Source organism: Desmodus rotundus, chromosome 1 (genome assembly GCF_022682495.2).
Source record: "Desmodus rotundus isolate HL8 chromosome 1, HLdesRot8A.1, whole genome shotgun sequence".
Lineage (NCBI taxonomy): Eukaryota > Metazoa > Chordata > Mammalia > Chiroptera > Phyllostomidae > Desmodus > Desmodus rotundus.
Window position 1 is genome coordinate 78719141 of NC_071387.1, and position 22318 is coordinate 78741458.

At 44.8% G+C, this 22318-nt stretch overlaps 1 protein-coding gene across 1 annotated transcript in view; it reads right to left on the reverse strand.

Annotated features, from left to right (window-relative positions):
- Positions 1–1827: 1827 nt before the first annotated feature.
- Positions 1828–22318, reverse strand: part of ERCC6L2 (ERCC excision repair 6 like 2) — a 207085-nt gene continuing 186594 nt past the window's right edge. The window contains exon 19 of the mRNA XM_045193622.2: positions 1828–1914. Within this exon, the coding sequence (XP_045049557.2) occupies positions 1848–1914 (67 nt within the window). The 3' untranslated portion in view covers positions 1828–1847. The remainder of the gene's footprint in view (positions 1915–22318) is intronic.

Consider the following 22318-nt stretch of genomic DNA (forward strand, 5'->3'; position numbering starts at 1 on the left):
CATTTAAGGCTCAGAGAATATCTCCAACTAGTTCTGAAAAAAATTCTGGAGATATAATAGATATAGATAGGCCTATCCACCTATCTATCCATCTATCTATCTGAGATATAAGTCACATGAGGCAAAATGCTAACCATTGGGGAACTCAGTGAAGGTTATATGGGAGTTCTTTATACTATTCCTGCAAATTTTCTCTAAGTTTTGTGTGAGTTTCAATTATGAAAGAATATATGTGCTCTGTTATTACTCATCAATGCAGGTACAATGTTCTCATCATTGGAAAATTCAGACCTAGGGACTGCCTTAGGCTGGGAGCAGGAGCGCTTCTGCACCTGCCCTGGGGCCTGAGGAATGGTGGTGGTGACTTGTCCAGGAAAGGGCCACTCTGGGGGCGAGGGGGAGTGGGGCTTTTTTATTTCTGTTTTTTCTTTCAGAACCCTTTATTGAGATATAATTTACATCCACAAACTTCACGCATTTAAAGAGTACAATTCAACGGCTTTTAGTATATTCACAGATTTGTGTAAACATCATCACTGTCACTTTCCTTCCTCACTCCGAAAACCCCCATACCCTCCATCACCTCCATCACCCCCACGCCAGCCCCAGGCAACCACTAAAGTAGTTTCTGTCTCTGGATTTGCCTATTCTGTACATTCATATGGACTCATACAATATGTGGCCTTTTGTGACTGGATTCTTCCACCTCACCTGTTTTCAACGTTTATCCATGTTGTAGCAGTTATCACTGCTTCTTTCCTATTATGCAAATGAACCAGAGGTGGCCCAAGGCTGTTTATTTCTTCAAGGCAGTCTGAGAAGAGTAGCTCCAAAGCTCACTGGTGCCAGACTCAAAATTTTACACCTTCAGTTGTTTTAAGAATAACCAGACAAGCAGATTTTTAGCCATTTATGGGCTGCCTGCTTTGCATACCCTGGGCAACTACCCTTAGCATCTCTGTCCATCAATAAGATGTGGTTTTAAGGTCCCAAGCTGCTACGGCCCTCAGAGCTCTCTTACCCAAAGACTCCCTGCCTTGTTGTTGAGCAACTTCACCTAACACCTAAGCTTACTTTCTGACCCCTGGATTTCCTTTGCCTTCAGGATGGTGGCCCCGTGGCCATATACCTATGCAGTCTCACGCTGTGAGGAACTTCCCCTTGCATGTAATCCCATCTGAGTGCTGCCCTAGAGAACTTAGTGGGTGTTACTTTCTCTTACAGTCACCTCTTTAGCCTTGATCACCCCCAAACCTTCCATGACCCCTACAATTCCTTTTTGTTGCTGAATAACATTTCACTATATGAATAGACCACATTTTGTTTATCTTCATCCCTTGATGGACATTTGGGTTGTTTCCACTTTGAGCTATTTTTTGAGCTATTGTTTTTGCTACTGTGAGCATTCAAGTACAAGTTTTTGTTTGCACACTCTTGGGTACTTGGATATAGCTCTACATCTATAGAGCTAGGTGTAGAACTGCTGGGTCATGTGATTCTATGCTTTAATCCTAGGAGGAACTGCCAGACTGTTTCCCAAAGTGACTGAATCATTTTACATTTCCACCTGCAGTGTACAAGGCTTCTAATTATTCCACATCCTTGCAAACACTTATTATCTTTTTTATTATATCCATCCACGTGGGTGTTAAATGGTATCTCAGGGTGAGTTTTTTTCTTCTTTTTGCAGCTTAAAATATTATACATTTATTACCTCATAGATCTATAGGTCAGAAGTCTTATGGTCTTGACTGGGTTCTCTGCTTAAGCTCTCAAAAGGCCAAAGTCAACGTGTCAGCTGGGCTGCACTCTTATCTGGAGTGTTGGGGAACAATCCACATCGAAGTTCATCCAAATTGTTGGCAGGATTCAGTTCCTGTGGTTGTCGGACTGAGGTCTCCATTTCCTTGTTTGCTGTCAGTGAGGGAAGAGACTCAGTCCCTTTGGCCAGCAGCTGCACATCAAATCTTTCTCCTGCTTCAAACCTCTCTGATTTCTCCAGTGACCAGCCTGAAAAAACTGCTCTACTTTTAAAGGGCTAACGTGATTAGAAGAGTCTCCAGGGATAAATCGCCTTTTCAATAATTCAAAGCCAACTGATTAGTAACCTTAATTACAAATGCAAAATCTTTTTTGCCACATAATTTAACATTATCGTGGGTGTGCTGTCTCCTCACAATCACAGTCCCAGGGGGTGGGAAACTTTGGGAGGCATTTTAGGATTTTGCCAACTCCTTATGTACCTATGATATAGGTGTATCAGGGGCCAAATAAAAGAACATTCATGATAACCCCCAAATTATGATATAGTCATAAGATGGAATTCTGTATAGCAGTAGAAACAAGTGAACTACAACTACATTCATCAAACGAGATAAATTTCACAGACAATGTTAAGCAAAAGAAATTTATCACAGCCATGGCCAGGTAGTTCAGTTGGTTGGAGCATCATCCAAGATTCAGGTTCGATCTCCAGTCAGGGCATATACAAGAAGGAATGAATGAATGCATAAATATGTGGTACAACAAATCAATGTTTCTCTCTCTCTCAAATCAAAGTCAATTTTAAAAAATTTTAAAAAATTATCACAAAAGAATGCATATAGTTTGGTCTCTTTCATATAAAGTACAGATAGAGGCAAAATGAGACTGCAAAATAAGTTTTGTGTGGCAAAACTTGTTGCATAGGGATGCACTAAAATGTAAAACTATTTTAAAAAAAGGAAGGAAATGATTCTTTCAAAAATCAGGATGCAGTTACTTCACTTACTTCTCAAGGACTAGGAAGGAGGATGCATGAGAGAGAGGAATGTTAGAAGCTTCCATATTTTAGAAGTTACCATATTTTTCCCTGTATCATGTGTATTTTTCTGCCCAAATTTTTGTGGGAAAAATAAGGATGTGCATTATACATGGGTAGTACTAATTCTGTATCTATATAAATGTTTTTAATTCTTTTATTTATGCATATGCATTAAAAGTGTAACTTTAGAAAGCAATAATAATATCCACGTGCAAAATAATAATACCCCGGAATACAATAATTGGTTTTGTTTCTAAATACAAATAAATAAATAATTGAATTAAAGAATTAAAATGAAAGGTTTTTTTCCTGAAAGTTGGGCCAAAAACGTGGTTGCATATTATATATAGGAGTGTACTACACAGGGCAAAATACAGTGCTCTCATGTTCTGCTCTTTTGCCCTGGTCTTACTGTGGATTTGATTTGTATTTTCCCGATGACTGTCGATGTGAAGCATCTTTCATGGGTTATTTGTATATCTTCCTTGGAGAAGTATCTATTCAGATCCCTTGTTCATTTTTAAGTTGGGTCATTTGGCTATTTATTACCGACTTGAAATAACTCTATATAATCTGGATAAAAGTCCTTTATCAGATATATGATTTTCAAATATTTTATCCCATTCTGTAAGTTGTCTTTTTGCTTTCTTGATAGTGTCCTTTGAAGCAGAAAAGTTTATAATTTTGATGAAGTCCAATTTATGTATTTTTTTTCTTTTGGGATTTATACTTTGGGTGTTATGCTTAAGAATTCATTGCCAAATCTAAGACCATAAAGATTTAGCCCTATGTTTTTCTAAGGGTTTTATAGTTTTAGTTCTTATATTTAGGTCTTTGATGTATTTTGAGTTAATTTTTGTCTATAGTATAGGATCCTTAGCATTTGGCTATTCTTTTGTATTAGCATCATTTGTTGGGGGGGGGGGAAACACCCTACCAAACAACCCAGATCTTTCTCCACTGAATTGCCTTGGCAACCTTGTCTAAAATCAATTGAGCATAGACACATGGGTTTGTTTCTGGATTCTCAGTTCCATTCCATTGATCTGTAAGTTTATTTGCACGTCAGGACCACAAAGTCTTGGTGCTTGGAATGGAGCCTTTTATGTGACTCATTTGCCCAACTAATGAATCACTCAAGTCAGGTGCTGTCCCCTACACCTAAGGGTGTGGTGCTTTTGGAAGGTGCTGCTGCCCTTGGCATTTTGTCCTGGTTGCATCTCTCTCCATGTCCTTGGCTTCTCCTCCTTTTCAGCCTTTCTGTAGCCATTTTTGGCCATTTTGCCACTCAGGAGTGTTTCCCTGAGAGCAGCGGCGGTGGTGCAAGATGACTTGAAGTGGCAAGAGAGCTGGTGGAGGGTAGTGATTAAACTCAGTCTACAAGAATGGGGGGCTCCTCTGTGCTCCCTGGCTCCCACTGACACAGGTCTTTGGGGGTTGACTCTATGTATTTCACTTTTCAGCTCTGGTTTGAGAATACCAAAGTTAAACCCAAGGTATGAAACAGTATGGAAAAGATATTCCAGAAGAAGGGAAATGATTCTTGGAAGGAAAAGAACATTGGCCCAATCCCTCAATGTTTGGGCCCTTAGATATTAAATATTAAATATTAAATATTAAATATTCTCTAGCCTTCCACCCCCTTGAAGAGAAGTCAAAAAGATGCTGAGAAGTAAATCTATTTGTCATCAGGAGTACCATGGCTTTAAAGAACCTCCTCAACCTGAAACATTTCTAAAAAGGGAAATTTTACAGATTTGCTAGGGGACATAATAGAATCTGGAACTGGAAAGGCAACCGAAAAGTGACAAAGGTCATTGCTTTCAGGAGAGGAATGCTTCGGAGAGGAGACCTCCCCCCAAATGTTTTTCATGTGGAAGAGGGACACGCAGGGAGCTCAGACAGCACATCTCTACAATGAGGTCTTCAGGTGGTTTGCTGGAAAGTGAGAAGGTTTTATATAATCTGGAATTTATATAATTTTCTTAATGAAAGGAGATCAGGCAATGATTTTAGACCTGGTTAATATTTCCATATTGCTTAATATTTCTCATCTGGAGTCCAGCTAGAAGGGGACAGGGTAAGGAGTAAGTTCAGGGACACCTAGAAAAACCTCTTTGTTTTCGGGATGAGAAAATAGCATCACCATTTGTTATTAGGAAGTGAAACATAAATAAGGCAGAGATTTAAGCCAGCTTTAAGTTGTACATACAGAATTCCAGAGTTTATACCAGCATTATAACCACTAGCTCCTGACCCCAGAGGTCTTGGGAAGAAACAATATAAAAGGCATAGAGAAAAGGCCTGGCCTAGTTGGCTCATCTGGAACCCCTCAGCCTTTCTGATGGGACACAGGGGCTGGTCTTTTCTCCTTGCCTATCATAGTGCATATTTTTGATAAGCACCAGGATAGGCATGGGGTGGATTGAGGATACTAAGGGGCCTCCTTTGCATAAGATGAAGAGAATACAATATGATGAAGGCCCTGAAGGCTGTGCTCCCCAGGAGCCCGCTGCTTTGCTCTATTTCCAATGTGTTATAAGCAGAGGTTTCATTTTTTATAACAAATTTTTACATGATAAGTACATGTAGATGTTTAAACTGCAGTTAAGCAAAAGGATAACGATAATTTCCTGGCACTCCCCCAAGTAACTGTTGGAAGTATTTTCATATCTACTCTTGACGACTTGAAAATACACCACAGTTGCACGTAGACACAAGTATACATATTTGATTTCTTCAAAAATTGAGTCTCACTGTACAATAGTCTTATGTAGGCTTCCCCCCCCCCCACTCAACTATATATGACGAATATCTTCACATGCCAAATGAAATCTTTCAAATCATTTTTTTAGTGGTTGCTTAGTATTACAGCCCACGGATGTATAACAGCCTTCTAGGGATGGTATATTGGATCAATAATGATAAGCAGAGCAACACATTTTTGCCTCTTTTGAGCACAGCCAGAACAGGGCTCTCTGTTAGACAAACCTCTTGCATTTCCTACCTGCTTAATGATATAGGGGCCTCCTTAATGAGAAAAGGAGGACCCAAGAAACTAGTGACCCACATCAGGTAAATACTGAAGACTGTTTAAGAATCCTTTATTTGGAAATTTCTACTCAAGATGGGGGAGTAGGTAGACATGCTTTGCCTCCTAGCACAACGATAAGAAGGATCACAATTAATTTTATTAAGAATGAAAAACACCCAGAGCAGCCAGAAAATTGAACTGTACAGAAGTCCGACAACCAAGGATTTAAAGAAGCTAGATTCATCTAGACAGGTAGGAGGGGCGAAGCTGGGGAGCCAGTGTGGAGAGGATGTGGTGTGGTGGCCATGATGTGGCGGTGGTGGAGGGTGGAATGGGCAGTCCCACAATCACATGTGGTGGATAAAAATCAGGGAGATACTTTGTGAGCCAGCAATCCGAGCCCCAGGCCAGACTGCAAGGCCCAGGGTTCCAGTGGGGGAAAGATAAAGTCTCATAATTTCTGGCTGTAAAACCAGTGCGGGTTGAGGCAGCAGAAGAAACTGTCAGTTTCTCAAGACAGTCCAGAACATATGCAAACCCACCCACTCTGGGAACCACAACCAGGGCAGCAGCTGGAGGAGCACCAGTCACACACAGGAAGAGGGTGAAGTGACTGGAAATGGGGTGAATGCTAGGCAAGCCACCAGAAGTCAGCCAGCAGCAGCATTGTCCCCTCTTTGACCCCTCCCCAGCATATGAAGCCACAAAGCAGTGAAGCCAGCTGCCTGCCCTGGTGAATACCCAAGGTTCGACCCCATATAACTTAACTGGTGCTCTAAGACAGGGAGTCAAAGTGGCTCTACCTACTACACAGACACAGGGAAGCTGCCAAATTGAGGAGACAAAGAAATATTGCCAAAATAAAGGAATAGAACAGAACTCCAGAAAATAACTAAACAATGTGGAGATAGGCAACCTATCAGACTCAGACTCCAAAACACTGGTGATCAGAATGCTCAGTGATCTCACTGAATATAGCAAAAGCATAAGGGAGGAAATGAAGGCTACACTAAATGAAATAAAGAAAAATGCATAGGAAACCAACAGTGAAGGGAAGGAAGCCAGGATTCAGATCAACAATTTTGAACATAAGGAAGAAATAAACATTCAACCAGTACAGAATGAAGAAACAAGAATTCAAAAAAACAAGAAGAGTATAAGACTCTGGGACATCTCCAAAAGTGCTAACATCTGAATTATATGGATGCTGGAAGGAAAAGAGGAAGAGCAAGAAATTGAACTTATTTGAAAAATAATGAAAGAAAACATTCCTAATTTGGCAAAGGAAATAGACATACAAGTCCAGGAAGCACAGAGAGTCCCAAACAAGTTGGACACAAAGAAGACCACACCAAGACAGATGATAATTAAAATGCCAAAGGTATAAGATAGAGAATCTTGAACCAAGATGGCGGCGTAGGTGGACACACTGAGCCTCCTGGCACAACCAGAACTGACGGAAAATCGAACAGCGAGGAAGTCCGACAACAAGGAGATAAGAAATAAACATTCATCCAGACCAGTAGGAGGGGCAGAGACGAGCAGCCGGGGCGGAGCGGACTCGAGTTGCCGTGGCGGGACCAAGACTGGCGGAGTGTGGGACAAATGGGGCAGGCAGTCTGACCACTAGCAGACCCTGAGGTCCCACATTCGCGCAGATAAACCAAGAGGGCCAGACTCAGAGTGGCAGAGAACGGGGCAGGCAGAGCGCGGGTAGCACACCGCGGCCCCACACTCACGTACAGATAAACCGGGACAAACGGACGGGAGTGAAGCAGACCAGGTAACCCAGGGCTCCAGCGTGGGGAAATAAAGCCTCAAACCTCTGATTGAAAACGCCCATGAGGGTTGGGGCGGCACGGGAGAGGTCATTGGAGAGACCCACAGGGGCCTAGGGCGTGCACAAGCCCACCCACTCGGGAACCAGCACCAGAGGGGCCCAATTTGATTGTGGGTAGCCAAGGGAGTGGCTGAAATCCAGTGGAGAGTGGAGCGGGCTCCATTGCTCCCTCTCGGCCCCTCCCCCACACACAGCGTCACAGCACAGTGACCAGAGTTACCCCGCCCCCTGTGAACACCTAAGGCTCCGCCCCTTTAAGTAATAGACGCGCCAAGACAAAAAAAGAAATGGCCCAAATGACAGAACACTTCAAAGCTCCAAAAAAATACAACTAAGCGACGAAGAGATAGCCAACCTATCAGATGCACAGTTCAAAACACTGATTATTAAGACGCTCACAGAATTGGTTGAATTTGTTCGAAAAGTAGATGAAAAAATGAAGCCTATGCTAAGAGAAACAAAGGAAAATGTACAGGGAACCAATAGTAATGCGAAGGAAACTGGGACTCAAATCAACGGTGTGGACCAGAAGGAAGAAAGAAACATCCAACCAGAAAAGAATGAAGAAACAAGAATTCAAAAAATGAGGAGAGGCTTAGGAACCTCCAGGACATCTTGAAACGTTCCAACATCTGAATTAAAGGGGTGCCAGAAGGAGAAGAGGAAGAACAAACGATTGAAAACTTATTTGAACAAATAATGAAGGAGAACTTCCCCAGTCCGGCAAAGGAAATAGACTTCCAGGAAGCTCAGAGAGTCCCAAAGAAGCTGAGGAGGAACACACCAAGGCACATCATCATTACATTACCCAAGATTAAAAATAAGGAGAGAATCTTAGAAACAGCAAGAGAAAAGGACACAGTTACCTACAAAGGAGTTCCCATAAGACTGTCAGCTGATTTCTCCAAAGAGACCTTACAGGCAAGAAGGGACTGGCAAGAAGTATTCCAAGTCATGAAAGGCAAGGGCCTACATCCAAGATTACTGTATCCAGCAAAGCTATCATTTAGAATGGAAGGGAAGATAAAGTGCTTCTCAGATAAGGTCAAGTTAGAGGAGTTCATCATCACCAAGCCATTATTATATGAAATGTTAAAGGGACTTATCTAAGAAAATGAAGATAAAAAATATGAACAGTAAAAATGACAGCAAACTCACAGTTATTAACAACCACAACTAAAACCAAAACAAAAGAAAACTAAGCAAACAACTAGAACAGAAACAGAACCACAGAAATAGAGGTCACATGGAGGGTTATCAACAGGGGAATGGGAGGGGAAGAGGGGGGGAAAGGTACAGAGAATAAGTAGCATAGATGATAGGTGGAAAATAGACAGGGGGAGGGTAAGAATAGTGTAGGAAATGTAGAAGCCAAAGAACTTATAAGTATGACCCATGGACATGAACTATAGGGGGGGAATGTGGGAGGGAGGGGGTGGGCAGGATGGAGTTGAGTGAAGGGGCGGAAATGGGACAACTGTAATAGCATAATCAATAAATATAAAAAAAAGATAGAGAATCTAAGAGCAGCAAGAGAAAGGCAGAGAGTTAGCTATAAAGGAGTTCCCATAAGACTATCAGCTGATTTCTCAAAAGAAACATTGCAGGCAAGAAGGGACTGGCAAGAAGTATTCAAAGTGATAAAAGGCAAGGGCCTACATCCAAGATTATTCTATGCAGCAAAGCTATCATTTAGAATGGGAGGACAGATAAAGTGCTTCCCAGAGAAGGTAAAGCTAAAACAGTTCATCATCACCAAGAATCACATTCATTATTACATGAATATTAAAGGGTCTTATTTACAAAAAAGGAGTTCAAAATTATGACATTAAAATGACAACAAACTCACAACTATCAACAACTGAATCTAAAAAGCAATAACAAAAACAAACTAAGCAAACAACTAGAAGAGGAACAGAATCATAGATATGGAAATCATTTGGAGGGTTATCAGCTGGGAGGGGAAGGGGGACAATAAGGGAAAAGGTAGAAGGAATAAGAAGCATAATTGTGTAGGTACAAAATAGACAGGAGGATGTTAACAGTATAGGAAATGGAGAAGCCAAAGGACTATAGGCACAACCCATGGACATGAACTAAGGGAGGGATCGCTGGATGGAAGGGGAATAGCGGGTGGAGGGGGGCAAGGGGGGAAAAAATAGGACAACTGTAATAGCATAATCAATAAAATATACTTTTAAAAAAAGAATCCCTTATGTGTTTTAAGGCAGAAAAGGGTTAAGATTTCCTTAGCAGTTAATAATGACATGCACTGAATTTAAAATCTATTTTATTATAGAGATCAGTTTCTAACTGATGGAAATGTGTAATCTCTCCCTTAACTGTGTATAATATTAAATTCCTTTGAAACTGGATAAAAAAATAAATTTTTACTTTTGATGTTTTCCTTAAGCGCCAGTGAAAGTGGTGGCTTTCCTGAAGTAGACTAGACAGTGCCTGACTGAGGTAAAACACTTAAGCTGATGTGTAAGATATAAAATTGCCACATAATTCTTATAATGATAACAATAATATTATCATTATAAATTAAGTTCTAGACTTTAGGTTTACAGTAGTAACCTGCAGAAGTTTAGAATTACACAAAGCAATACTTTGCTTCACGTAGACCATACATGTGCTCCTGAAAACTTGGGGACAAATTAAACCTTTGGTGAATCAAATTATACATCCCTACTTAATATGGAAATGGCTCTATCTTTCTTTCTATTGACATTCAATTTTCCCTGCCATTAAAACTTTAGTTTTAAGTCCTCCCCTTCCAAGAGGTGAAGATTGGGCAAACACTTACACTGGGGTATCCTGCTTGCTGACCACCTACTGCCCCCAACCCCCTTCCTCCCTGCTCAGCTCCAGCCTGGTGAGTCTGACCTGTGTGGACTGTATTTTACAGCTGCTGGGCCCTCTGGCTTCTGGGTGGGTTTGGCCAATGGGGGCCCCAGAAGGAGATAAGAAGGAGGGAGGAGAAAGGGGTCAGGGTATTCATTGCTCTGACTTCCTCCCTGCAGTCACATCTGAAGGAGTCGTCCTCCTCACAGCTCTCTCCTTCTGGGTTTCCATACCCTCCCCCTCCCTCATCTGTTAAGGCTGATGCTGGTAACACCTCACTCCATGGTCCCCTTGCAGCTGTCCACACCTTGTAAGTAGCCCCTTTGCAAAGAAACCTCCTGTAATTATCCTAATTTGAGTGTGCCTTCTGTTTCCTGCTGGGACCCTGCTTGATAAGATCTGGAGAGTTCAGGAATCCACCCCTAGTAGCCCATACCCTTCCTTAATTTGGTGGCTAGAGGCCAGGGAGACTATGCTACTTGTGATAATGGCTCTGTGTGTTAAAGATGAGAACACACAAAAAAGGGATGAGCTCAGGGTTAGGCATGGAGGATTTGGGTGCCACACAGACATGGCGTTAGTATTGGTAGGAGAAGAGCATAGAGGCGAGGTGTCTATACTTCAGTGCCATGCTGCCTGGGTTCCAATCCAGCTTAGTGTGGCAGCCAGACTTCACATGCCCTCTGGTGATCCTGCCTCCTCTAGTTGCCCTTGTGTGATCTCTCCCTCTGAGTGTGTGTGGGAACTTGTGTTGCTTCTAACCAATAGAACATGACAAAGGTGATGAGATGTCATTTCCACGATTATGTGGCATGATTGTCAGTTTCCTGCCAGCAGACCTTCTGTCTCTGGCTTTGATAATGTGAGCCGCCCATGCTGTGAGGAAGCATAAAGAGAAGCTTGTGAAGTGAGGAAGTGAGGTGGCCTTTGGCCAATAGTCAGCTGGGAAAAGAGGCCTCCCCCTGACAGCACTCCTGAAGCTGCCACCTGCCAACCAGCACATGAACTTGGAAGCAGGTCCTTCCCCAGCTGAGTTCCAGATTAAACCACAGCCCTGGCTGATTGCAGCCTCATGGGAGACCCCGATCATCAGCTGAGTTGGGCCTGAGTTCTTGACCTATGGAAGCTGAGATAATAAATAGGCTTTGTTCTAAGCTGCTAAGTTTGTGGTAATTTGTTAGACAAAAAAGATAACTAATATACTTACTATCTGTGAAACTGTGAGCAAGTCACTAAACCAGTTTATGTCTTAGTTCCCTCATTTATAAAACTGGTACTAGAATGACCATCAACTGCTTTGCAGGACTGAGGTAAGGATTAAATGAGTTGACTGTAATAAGCTTAAGCAGCTCTTGCCACAGAAGTGGCTTGTCACGTGTAAATGTTGGCTAGTATTTTTAGAGCAGACTCTGCAGGCCCTTTAGGGTGACACTGCCTTTCCTGATCGTTAAGATTGGGTTGACCTCCTTCCTCTGCTCCTGCCCCCAGGACACCCCAACTTCCACTCCTCATTTTTCTCTTTGGTAAGTCTTGTGTTCAGTAACAGGTTTTCACAGAACAGAAAGCACCTTGCAGAGAACATTCCCTAAAGCATGAGAGCATTCCCCTAAGCATGAGAGCATTCCCCTAAGCATGAGAGCATTCCCCTGAGCCTTTTCTGAGACCCAGCCACTCTCTCTACAATCCTCTCTATGGGCTCTTTGCCGCTGCGATCTCTGAATTCCTTAGAAAATCAGCTGGAAACATAGCTCAGCTGATCCGTGGAGGGCCCAGGAACACAGCACTGATCTGGATGTGGGTCTGCTGGCATTTATTATAACATATCCTGAGAGAGGCCAGAAGAGCATCAGAGAACCATGGCACCTAGAGGGGAGTTCCTCCAGCCACGCATCTCTCAAAACTTGGTGTTCAGCTCCTAATGTGCCATTTCACTGTTCTGCCCAGATCTTGGGTCCTTTTCCCTTCCTAGGATCTGATAGATTTTTAGAGTTCAAGGACACTTTCCTGTCAATCCTCTTTTCTCATACTTTCTCCCACATAAACTCCAAACTTTCTGATTCATCTTCTTGCTAGAGGGCGGGGAGGCCTCCAAGCTCCTCCCTTTCTTCTCGTACCCAACCACATTCCTTTTTCTCACAGCACCTCATAGGCAAAAAGATTCCTCCCTTCCTGTCCGGCAAGCCCCCCTGTTTCAAGTTCACTTTTACCTCCCGTTTCTACCTACCTTGATTTGGTGGACATGGCTTTTTCCTATTGTCCCCCCAAATCACCTCACCCCCAAATAAACACACATATGTTTACCTAAGCACGTATGTCAGCTGGAGATTTCACATATTTACATGCACATTTTCATGGATGGTATTTCCTTCAAGTACCAGCTACCTGACCACCCCACCCCAGCCCCACGCTGTGGGTAAGGAAACTGACCCACAAAGGAGAAAAAGCCACTTGCCCTGAATTAGCCTCCAGTTAGTTGTCACCCTAGAAGTACAGTCCAGGTGTTCTGGCCCAGAGTAGATTCCTTAAACAACAAGATTGGCCTGTAGTCTCAGTCCAATCAGCCATGCCACAGTTATGAGCTTCTTTCCGACCTGTCCAGTAGGACCAGCTCCTAGTGATTTGGAAACCCCATGAGGTTAGCAGCTACCTCCTATTTGCATTCCTTACAGAAAGCTGATGTAGGAGGCACTCAGGAAATATGAGGTGACTGGAATCCCTCGTTTTTGTTTTGTTTTGTTTTTCAAAGCAGGGAGCAGGTAAACCAGAAGAGGTTAGAGCTGGTTTGGAACAAGAGAAGGCTGCACCTCCGGATGGGGTCTTCCTGGGAGGTGGTTCAAAACAGCTGCTTTACCTGTGAGCCGCTGAGAACTCTTAGGTGCTCCTGCTTCCTTCCCACCCATCAGCTCCTGCTTTATTTCAAGCAAAACCCTGTCCGTTCAAGGGTCCTTAACCTCAAGTAACCAGCACATGCAGCTCTTGTCATTTAAACTAAAAGCACTATGTACCTAGAGTTTTAAAAAAAGGAAGTGCAGAGAAATGTACAGTGAAATCCCAGGTTTCTCTCCCCCAGCAGAGCTTCTAACAGTTGAACACTTGCAGGAAAATGTCAACTCCTAAACCAGGAAAGATTATGTACTTTCTCTTTACAGAAAAGGAATTTCTCTGTGCCCAATAACTCCAACGCTTACTAATTTGACTTCCTACATGTGAGAGATCGAGGATATTATTTCTATCGGCTGTATTGTACTCCATCATATGGTATATTTAACTTATTTTTCAGTTTCCATTAATGGTTGTTTTGGTGGTTTGCAGTTTTTCATGTGCAGGCTTCAGGGGCAGAAGTCTGGGGGCTGGAATGTGGGGCCCCTGTCCTCCGGGTCCCTGGTAACCAGGGGTCATCACGTGTCTGTCCAGCTTAAGGAATCTGCCAGCCAATGGCTGAGCCCTCGGACTGTTGGAGATGCTCATCTGGCAGGGAGGCACCACCGCAGGGCGGGGCAGGGCACAGGAACTGAATGCTAAAGAGGCACAAATAAAGGCACTCAGACCCCTGGGTCCCGAATGGAGATGATATGGCACGGGGTGCAACAGGGAGGGCACGCTTGTGAAGTCTGGGATATGGTTCTAGGCCTACCCCTGTGGAAGATGAGGATGCACGGGGCATTTATTGTGCTCTGACCCTGAGCACAGGCCCTGGCCTTTCCTCCTTGTCACAGGGACTGAATCCCCATCTGCCCGGGTCAACACAGTTCTTGACCTTGTGGTGTGCACCAGAGTTGTTTCTGATCATTTCCAGTTTGAAAGTCTTTCTGTCTAGCCCTGCTATGCCCTCCTTGCAGCCCCTTTTTAAATAATTTTTCTTCTGTCCTCCTTTTTCAGGATAAACTCAGTGAGGTCAGCAGGTACTTACTGAATACCTACTTTTTGCAGAACACTCTTGTTCTCCTTACCCCATAGGTTTCTGAATGGCAGGCACAGTTGTCTAAGGGATTCCATTGTGTCCCATCATCCCCCCGTGGGCCACAGCCTCAGCAGTCCACCTTCTTCTGGTCTCCTCGGAAGGCAGTCACAGGACAGTCTCCTGACATGCGAGATGACTGATTTGAGGGGAGGGGCTGGTAGTGAAGGGGGTCCTCCCTGCCTTCACCTGTCTCCTCCCAATGCAACCTGTGCAGGGCTCCTCTAAGCTGCATTTGGAGCTCCTGCTCGAATGTCTGCTGGAGGTGGGGATGCCAGGGGCCATGCCAGGGCACAGGGCCCTGTGGGGCTTGGTAGTGGGGGACCGTAGAGGTTCCTAAAGCCAGGACCCAGGGGCAGAGTGAGGACAGACAGCATGCTTCTCCAGGGCTGGACACTGAAGGAGGAGGTGTATGCAGTCGGAAGATGTCAGACACCCACATGCTGTCCCCACTGCCTACCCACCAGTCTCCAGGGCTCCACAGGTAGGTTGACAGCAAGTAGCAGGGCCTCAGGCTTCCTGCTGCCATCCAGCAGCTCCCCACACTGCTTCAAGGTGTGACTAATAACAATGCAGCCATTCACTGAGGAGTTACCAAGGCCAGGCTCTATCTAAGCCCAACAGCAGCCTGCAAGTCAGATATCAAAACTCCCACTTCGCAGATATGAAAAGGGAAGCTAGAGCTAGGAGACTGTGTGCCCCAGCACACTTAGAAACTAGGCAGACAAGCTGTGTGAGCCCGGCGCAGGGAGGAAACCTGGGTGGCAGCCTGGGTGGATGGGAGGCAGCTCTGGCTGGGGCACAGGGAAGCCGTTGCATTATAAAAGCCCTTTGGGCCTTGTCTTCCTTGAATGGGGCTATTTATCGGTGAATCCATAATGTTGGAGCAGATTGGACTCCTTGGCAAATCCCTTGGCAAACGTCTTGGCAGGCTTCCCCTAATGGAACATCCAGAGAGAAAAAGTCCCCTGTCCTCTGGGTCCCTGGTAACCTCCGGCCCAGCCCACGGGGAGCTTGTTTGCTCTGGCAGACAGGGAGCCTATTCAGAGCCCTGGGTGGCACAGACCTGGGGCCTGGCCGGTTAGGGTGGGCCTGGGGGAGGTCTCTAGAAGCCTCCTTTGGCTCGGGCTGAGGTGGAGGGTTGACTTTATTCTGGCCGTTGAGAATGACTGACTTTACAGTTTTGTCCTGCTCCATAAACCAGAAAGCCACTTCCAGCTGGTGGAATGAGGCCTGGTGGGCGGGTGTCTGGTGCCATCCTGCCACAGGAGGGTGGCAGCCTGGCGGGCTGCGGTCTCCGCTAGCCACAGAGAAGGCGATTCTACGGCCGTCAGCAGCAGAAGTGGGTGCCAGGTCGTGTATGCTGGAAGCGTATGGGCTGTACCTGCTCCCAGCTCCAGACACCCACAGCTTCCCAGCTCAGCATTTTAATTATGCTGCCGTCAGAGAGCGTGCTTTTCATACAAGGACAAGTTGCCCAGACATTTTTATTTTTCCAAGGGTGGGAAGCACTGCCTTACCTCAGGCTCAAACTACACCTGGTGAGGAAATGGCTGTGAGTGAATTTCACAGCAGGCTGCCCCCAGGAGTCTCCCGTCCTTGGAGGTCAGACAGGTCCTCATTTCCAGCTTCTTGCTGGGGCAGCTCAGCCCCAAGAGAGGAAGAAACTTCCCTTCCTAGCCGAGGGTGGTCCCTCAAAGGGAAAGCAGAGCCACGGAAAGGAACATTTGCAGCATTTTGACTCCTGCCCTTTTTCCTTGCTGGCCACGACTGTGCACAACAAGCTGAAGGTGATTATGTTTAAATATTTTAAAACGCTTGCCTAAATATGTTGGCTTGTTTGCTTTTTGCTGATAGTAACTGTCTACCCACAGAGCCCTTTCAAAACTCTTCAGTGTTTTGGAAAGTGGATAAGGGACTCATTCAGTGACGCGCAAAGTTTGACCGAGCCAGGAATGAAGCATGGATTTCATGAAATGAGGGCTAGACTCAGACCACACACAGAGACATTTCTGAACCCCGCGCTGCCCCTCCCCACTCCTCCCTCTTCCTCTCCCTCTCCCACACACATCCCACCCTCACTCCTCCCCCTCCCCCTGATGTGGGGGGTGCAAAAAAGTAATTTTCCTCTCATGCGTCTAAGTTCTTCTAGCTGGGCTAATAATCAAATTAACATGAGACAGATTAACAGGAGAAAATTCCAAAGTTTATTATTCATATGGACATGCGGGGTCCATAAGAATGTGACCCAAAGACACACTGGGCAGTTAAGGTTTGTTTATATGCCATTTGGACAAAGGAGAAGTGGGAGCAGGGGTCTGGAATTTCAAAGGGAAGTAGGCAATTCACAGGTAGAGGAGAAAAGGCAAACATGTGGCAAACGAATTCCTGCTGGGCCACCCAGAAAGACTGGGACACAGAGGGGAGTCTAGCAGAACAGGTTTCTGCGTGGATCCTTGCTGTCTGCCACACTTCATTCAGATGGGCTCAGGTGAAAATGCTGCTTCCCTTCCCGAAGCAGACTTTTCCATCCGAATGCCCTTAGGCCAGGGAGGGTCAAAAGTTCTTTCTGAGTCTTTTGTTTCTCAATAACCAGCTTAAAATCAATATCCCGAAAGAACATTTTGGGCTGACAAAACATGGGTCCCCTTCACTGAAAAACTGGCAGTGAAAGCCTGTTGGCAGTGTCCCTGCCAAAGGCTGGGAGTGGGGTGGGGTGGAGGGTCCAGCACTTATGTGGCCCTTTGTTGGAAAGAAGCTGTTGAAAAATGGATGACTCTAGTGTGTGCCAACACCTCCTGGCCTGAAGGGATCTTGCAGGGAAGCCAGGGCTACCTAAACTCAGCTGGGGAGAAGAAACGGCTGGAACCTGATGCAATTGTTGAAATCACCTTCGTGTGTGTTTTGGGGGCTGGGCAAGAAACACATTTCACCCAAAATGAGACCAGGTTTGTGGTGACTTCTGAGTCCATGGGTCGGAGCATAGCTCCAGGGGTCAGGCATCCTGACTGCATGGGGCATTTCCTTCTGTCAGATGGGTCCCTGCTGGACACAGGAAGGTGGGGCCGCACGAACAAGAGACTATTGGGAGTACACTTATTCTAGGAGACATTGGCGCAAAATTGTATATCTGCCCCTTGATAGCATACTTCAGAAGGAGTGACCAGATGGGGCCCTGTTTGAAGTTTGAAAGATCTTAGGTTTTCTTTTTTCCTTTTTGAAATTTTTTTTTTAATCCTCACCCAAGGACGTGCTTATTGATTTCAGAGAGAGAGGAAGGTGGGAGGAGAAAGAAGAAGGGAAACATTGATTCAAGAGAGAAATATTGATTGGTTGCCTGTCATATGTGCCCCCAGCTGAGACCAAACCCGCAACTTAGGCATGTGCCCTGACCGGGAATTGAACTTGCAACCTTTCAGTTTTCAGGATGACATTCCAACCAACTAAGCCACACCGGCCAGGGCTCATTGTTGAACTTTTACATGTAAGCTCCAACGTATCCAGACAGGATGAGGCAGTTTGTTCCAGAATAAGTATTTACAGTGCTTCCCAGGCACAGTGACTGGGTAAGTGTGCAGGGTGAGAATAGGGAGAGGGTGCCCAGCCCAAACCCCAGCCCCTTAGTCCTAGTCACATGCCTAGGGCGGCACCTTCTTAAAGGATGTGCTCCCCAAAGCCACGGCTCAGGAGACCTCACTGTCATGTCTGGCCTGGTAAAGCTTGCAAAGATTTTTTGTAGTTCTCCTGCTACCGGAACTGTGGGGCCATGGCCCCTGGGGCGGAGGGGAGGGATGGGCCGGCTGGCTCCATTCGCTTCTCACTAGCATGCTTCAAAGGGAGAGGCCTGAAGAGAAGAGTTGTTTGCCTCCTTACTTCTTACATTCACACTTTTGGAAACGAGAAGAAGATTTTGCCAAGAATAAACACAAAGTTGGAAGCCCAGAGGTTCTGGTTTAGTTAGGAATGAAGAAGCCCCATAGTTCCAGGATGTCTCAAGGGGTCAAATTCTTAACCTCAAGCAGTGCAGCTGGTCAGTAGGATGAGTTGTCTCTCTTTCACAGGGTTTCCCAAAGTTTCTTCATAGACTGTGACCATGCTGGGGAGATCGTTGACCCTGGCTTCCCCAGGCCAGAGCAGGAACCACAAAGATGGAACTGGGGCCAGCTCAGAGGCTCCTGGCTGAGCAGCCACTGAACATCCAAGGACTTTCCCCCCTCCATTCCCTTCCTGGGTTGACAGAGCCAGCTGCCACATCTGGTGATGGTGCCACCTCACACAATAAACTCACTCACAACGAAGAGCTGCTCTGTAGTCCCTTTGCCCTCTAACCTTGCTCCCCGCAAAACAGGCGTCCAAACTTCTGGTTTCCTGGTGTCACTGCACCTGCACTTCTGTCCCTCCAATCCCTCCAGGGCTCTAGGTAGACCACAGGCTGGGCAAAAGAACCCCGAATGTCCTCTGGAAGACTCAGCCTCTCATTAGAGTCCCCTAGGCCACGCCCGCACCAACAGGCCTCCCAGGAGGGCAGGAAAACACAGCTTCACTAAACAGTACGACAGAGACCATTATTCTGATCTTGCAGGATGGTGTGAAGATAAAATGAGATTCCCCCATTTTCTTTAAGTTGACAAATATTTACCAAACATCTCTTATGTTCTGGGCCCAGAAACATTGTCACTTCTCAGGCATTTGGTAAATACTCTGGAACACGGTAGCAGAGAAGGGAGTAGTTTTTTTGGATGATGTGAGTAAGTGTGGCAGAGAATGCAGTGCTCAACGGTACCCAGCACTGCACTGCATCCCCAGCATCCCTGGCAGTCAGATGGAGCCATGTGACTGGGCTCTGGCCCACGAAATGTGAGCCGAAGTGATGTGTGCCATGGCTAGGACCAGCCCCCAAAACCTCCACAGGATACAAAAATGAACTCAAAATGGGTAATGAACCTAAATGCAAAACATAAAATGTTTAGGAAAAAATTGAGGAAAGTCTTTGAGATACATGGCTAGGCAAAAGAATTCTTAGGCTTGACATAAAATCACAATCCATAAAAGAAAAAACTGATAATTACACTTCATCAAAATTAAAAGCCTTTGCTCTGAGAAAGACAATGTCAGAGGATGAGAGACAAGCTACAGATTGGGAGGAAATATCTGCAAACCACATGCCCTTATATCTAGACTACATACAATGATTTCTTAAAACTCCATTGTCAGAAAGAAACAATCTAATTAGAAAATGGGCACCCCCCCCAAACCAACCCTAAAACATGAAGAGATGTTTCATAGAAGAGGATATACAGAAGCAAATGGGCATGTGAAAAGGTGTTTGGTATCATTAACCCTCCAGGAGATGCAAATTAAAATGACAATGAGATATCATCACATACCTATCAAATTGGCTTAAAAAAAAAAAGGCAACACTGAATGATGGTAAGAGTTATAGAAAATGGATCACTCATCACTATAGAAAAATGGATCCGGTGGGAATATAAAGCCGAACAGGCAACTGTCTTCTGCACCAGCATTTCCACTCCTCAGCATTTATCCCAGAGAAACGAAGACTTATGTTCACATAAAAACCTCTACAAAACTGTTTACAGCAGCTTTATTTGTAGTGGCCCAAAACTGGAAATCTCGTTCAATGGGTGAATGGTTAAACAAATTGTAGTACATCTATACCATGGAATACTATTCAGCAGAAAAACGAACAAGCTACTGCTAAATACATGTAATAACCTGAAAGACTATCCAGGGAATTCTGCTGAATGAAAAAGCCACTCTCAAAATGTTACATGCTGTGTGATTCCACATATCCATAATATTATTAAGATGACAAAATTATAGAGATGGAGAACAGATTCATGGTTGCCAGCATTTGAAGAGAGGTAGAGGTGGGAGGGAAGCAGGTGTGGCTATAAAAGGGCAGCATGAGATATGCGTGTGGTGCTGGGACTGTTTTCTGTTTTGACTCCACTAATGTTGGCATTGGTTGTGATGTTGTACTGGAGTTTTGTATGATGTTACCATGGAGAGAATCTGGGTGAAGGGTACACAGGATCTTTCTGTATTATTTCTCCCTCAAACACAGGATCTTTGTCCTTCTCCCTCATCCACTGGATGAATGGAGACACTCTTAGGACCTAGAGGAGGGCAACCACAGCAGGAAGGAATCTGGGTTCCTGAATGACTGTGTGGAATAAAGTTGCCTCCTCACCCTCGCACACTAAGCTACAATGTAATCAAGGAAAAGCTTTTCATGTGCTAACCTACTGATGTTTGGGGGTTGGTTGTTACTGCAGTCACTTCTATTTGCCCTGACTAATGACACATTGGAGGATCTGGGGTTTTAACCCAAATTTAGGGAACCAACTAAGTGTGCTGATTTTTTCATGGAGCTATTTTGGTTTCTAATGCAAAGAAAATTATCCCATCTCCCTGTCCGTACACAAACCTGGGATCAGCTCCCACCTTCAGCACATACTGGTTTTGAAAGTTTGAGTAAGTCGCTGGACATCTCAGCTTCATTCTCCTTGGCTGCAAGATTTGGGAGTTAGGAAGGGAGGCGCACCTACATGAAAGTACTGAGGACTCCACCTTCCAATATTGGGGGGTGGGATTGTTTGCCCAGCAACTTCCTCGTGGCTTTCTTTGTGATCCAACTTTTCTGGCCTTCAAGTTACTCTCTGTCTTAGCCTCAAAGTGACCTTTCTTAAAAATGAAACTGATCAGTTGCCTTGGTTAAAAAAATAAAAATAATGCCAATGAAAAATGGTAGTGTTAATATTATTGATATCATTGCTGTCATTTATCAAGCAACTACTATAATCCGAGAAACACTTGTAAGCAACCTCAGTCTTCACTCCTGGACTTGGGCTGGTGTTTCCAAGCCCAGCACCTTCTGAACAGCTCTTCCCCTAATTGCTCCCCTTCCCATCTCCTGCATGGGTCACACTCCACCTCAGCTGTTCTTCACCTTGACCCTCCATGACTCACTCTTGGGGCAGTGTGTCTGTCATTTGGGGCTGTGCCTTCAGAAACAAGATGTAGGTAGGGCCTGGAATTCTCCTGCTTTTGATGGTTTTGCCTGCCAGGTACTGGGTAGAGCACTTTGTGTACAGCATCTTACTCGGTTAAACAAAGTGTCCTGTAGAATGGGAAATTCTGACGGGCTCTTCTTAGGATGAGCTCCGAAAGATAGAGGCCCCAGGCCTCTGTAAGGCCATGATGAAGTTTCACTGGTTGTACTAGTTTTCTACTGCTGCTGTGACAAATGACCACAAACTTGGTGGCAGAAAAAAAACATGAATGTGCTATCTTGAAGTTCTGTAGGTTTAAAGTCTCACTGGGCTAACATCCAGGGCTGCATTCCTTCCTAGAGCCCCCATGGGAGAATCCATTCCCTAGCCTTTTTGAGCTTCTAGAGGCTGCCCTCATTCCTCTGCTCATCACCCTGCACTCCATCTTCACAGCCACAACTGTGGAAATCCTTCTCCTGTGGCATTGCTCCACCTTCCTCTCTGCCTCCTTCTCCCACTTGTGATTACATTGGGCGGGCCTGCACAATCCCAAATAATCTCCCTGTCTTAAGGTCTGTTCCAGAGCAGCCAAAAAAGTTCATTCAGTGTTTAAGTAAAAATAAAAGATACATTTTTCATTTTCACCAATAACTTTATCCAATAACATATTTACCATTTTGTTCCACTATCTTCTCACATCTTTCAGGCAACTTCATAATTCCATCTTCCCAAAACTTCTTTATCAAACAGTAAGAACTGTTTCAGTGCCTTTTGTAGTCTTTCAGGGAACTGAAATTTTTTTCCATTAAGAGAATTTTTT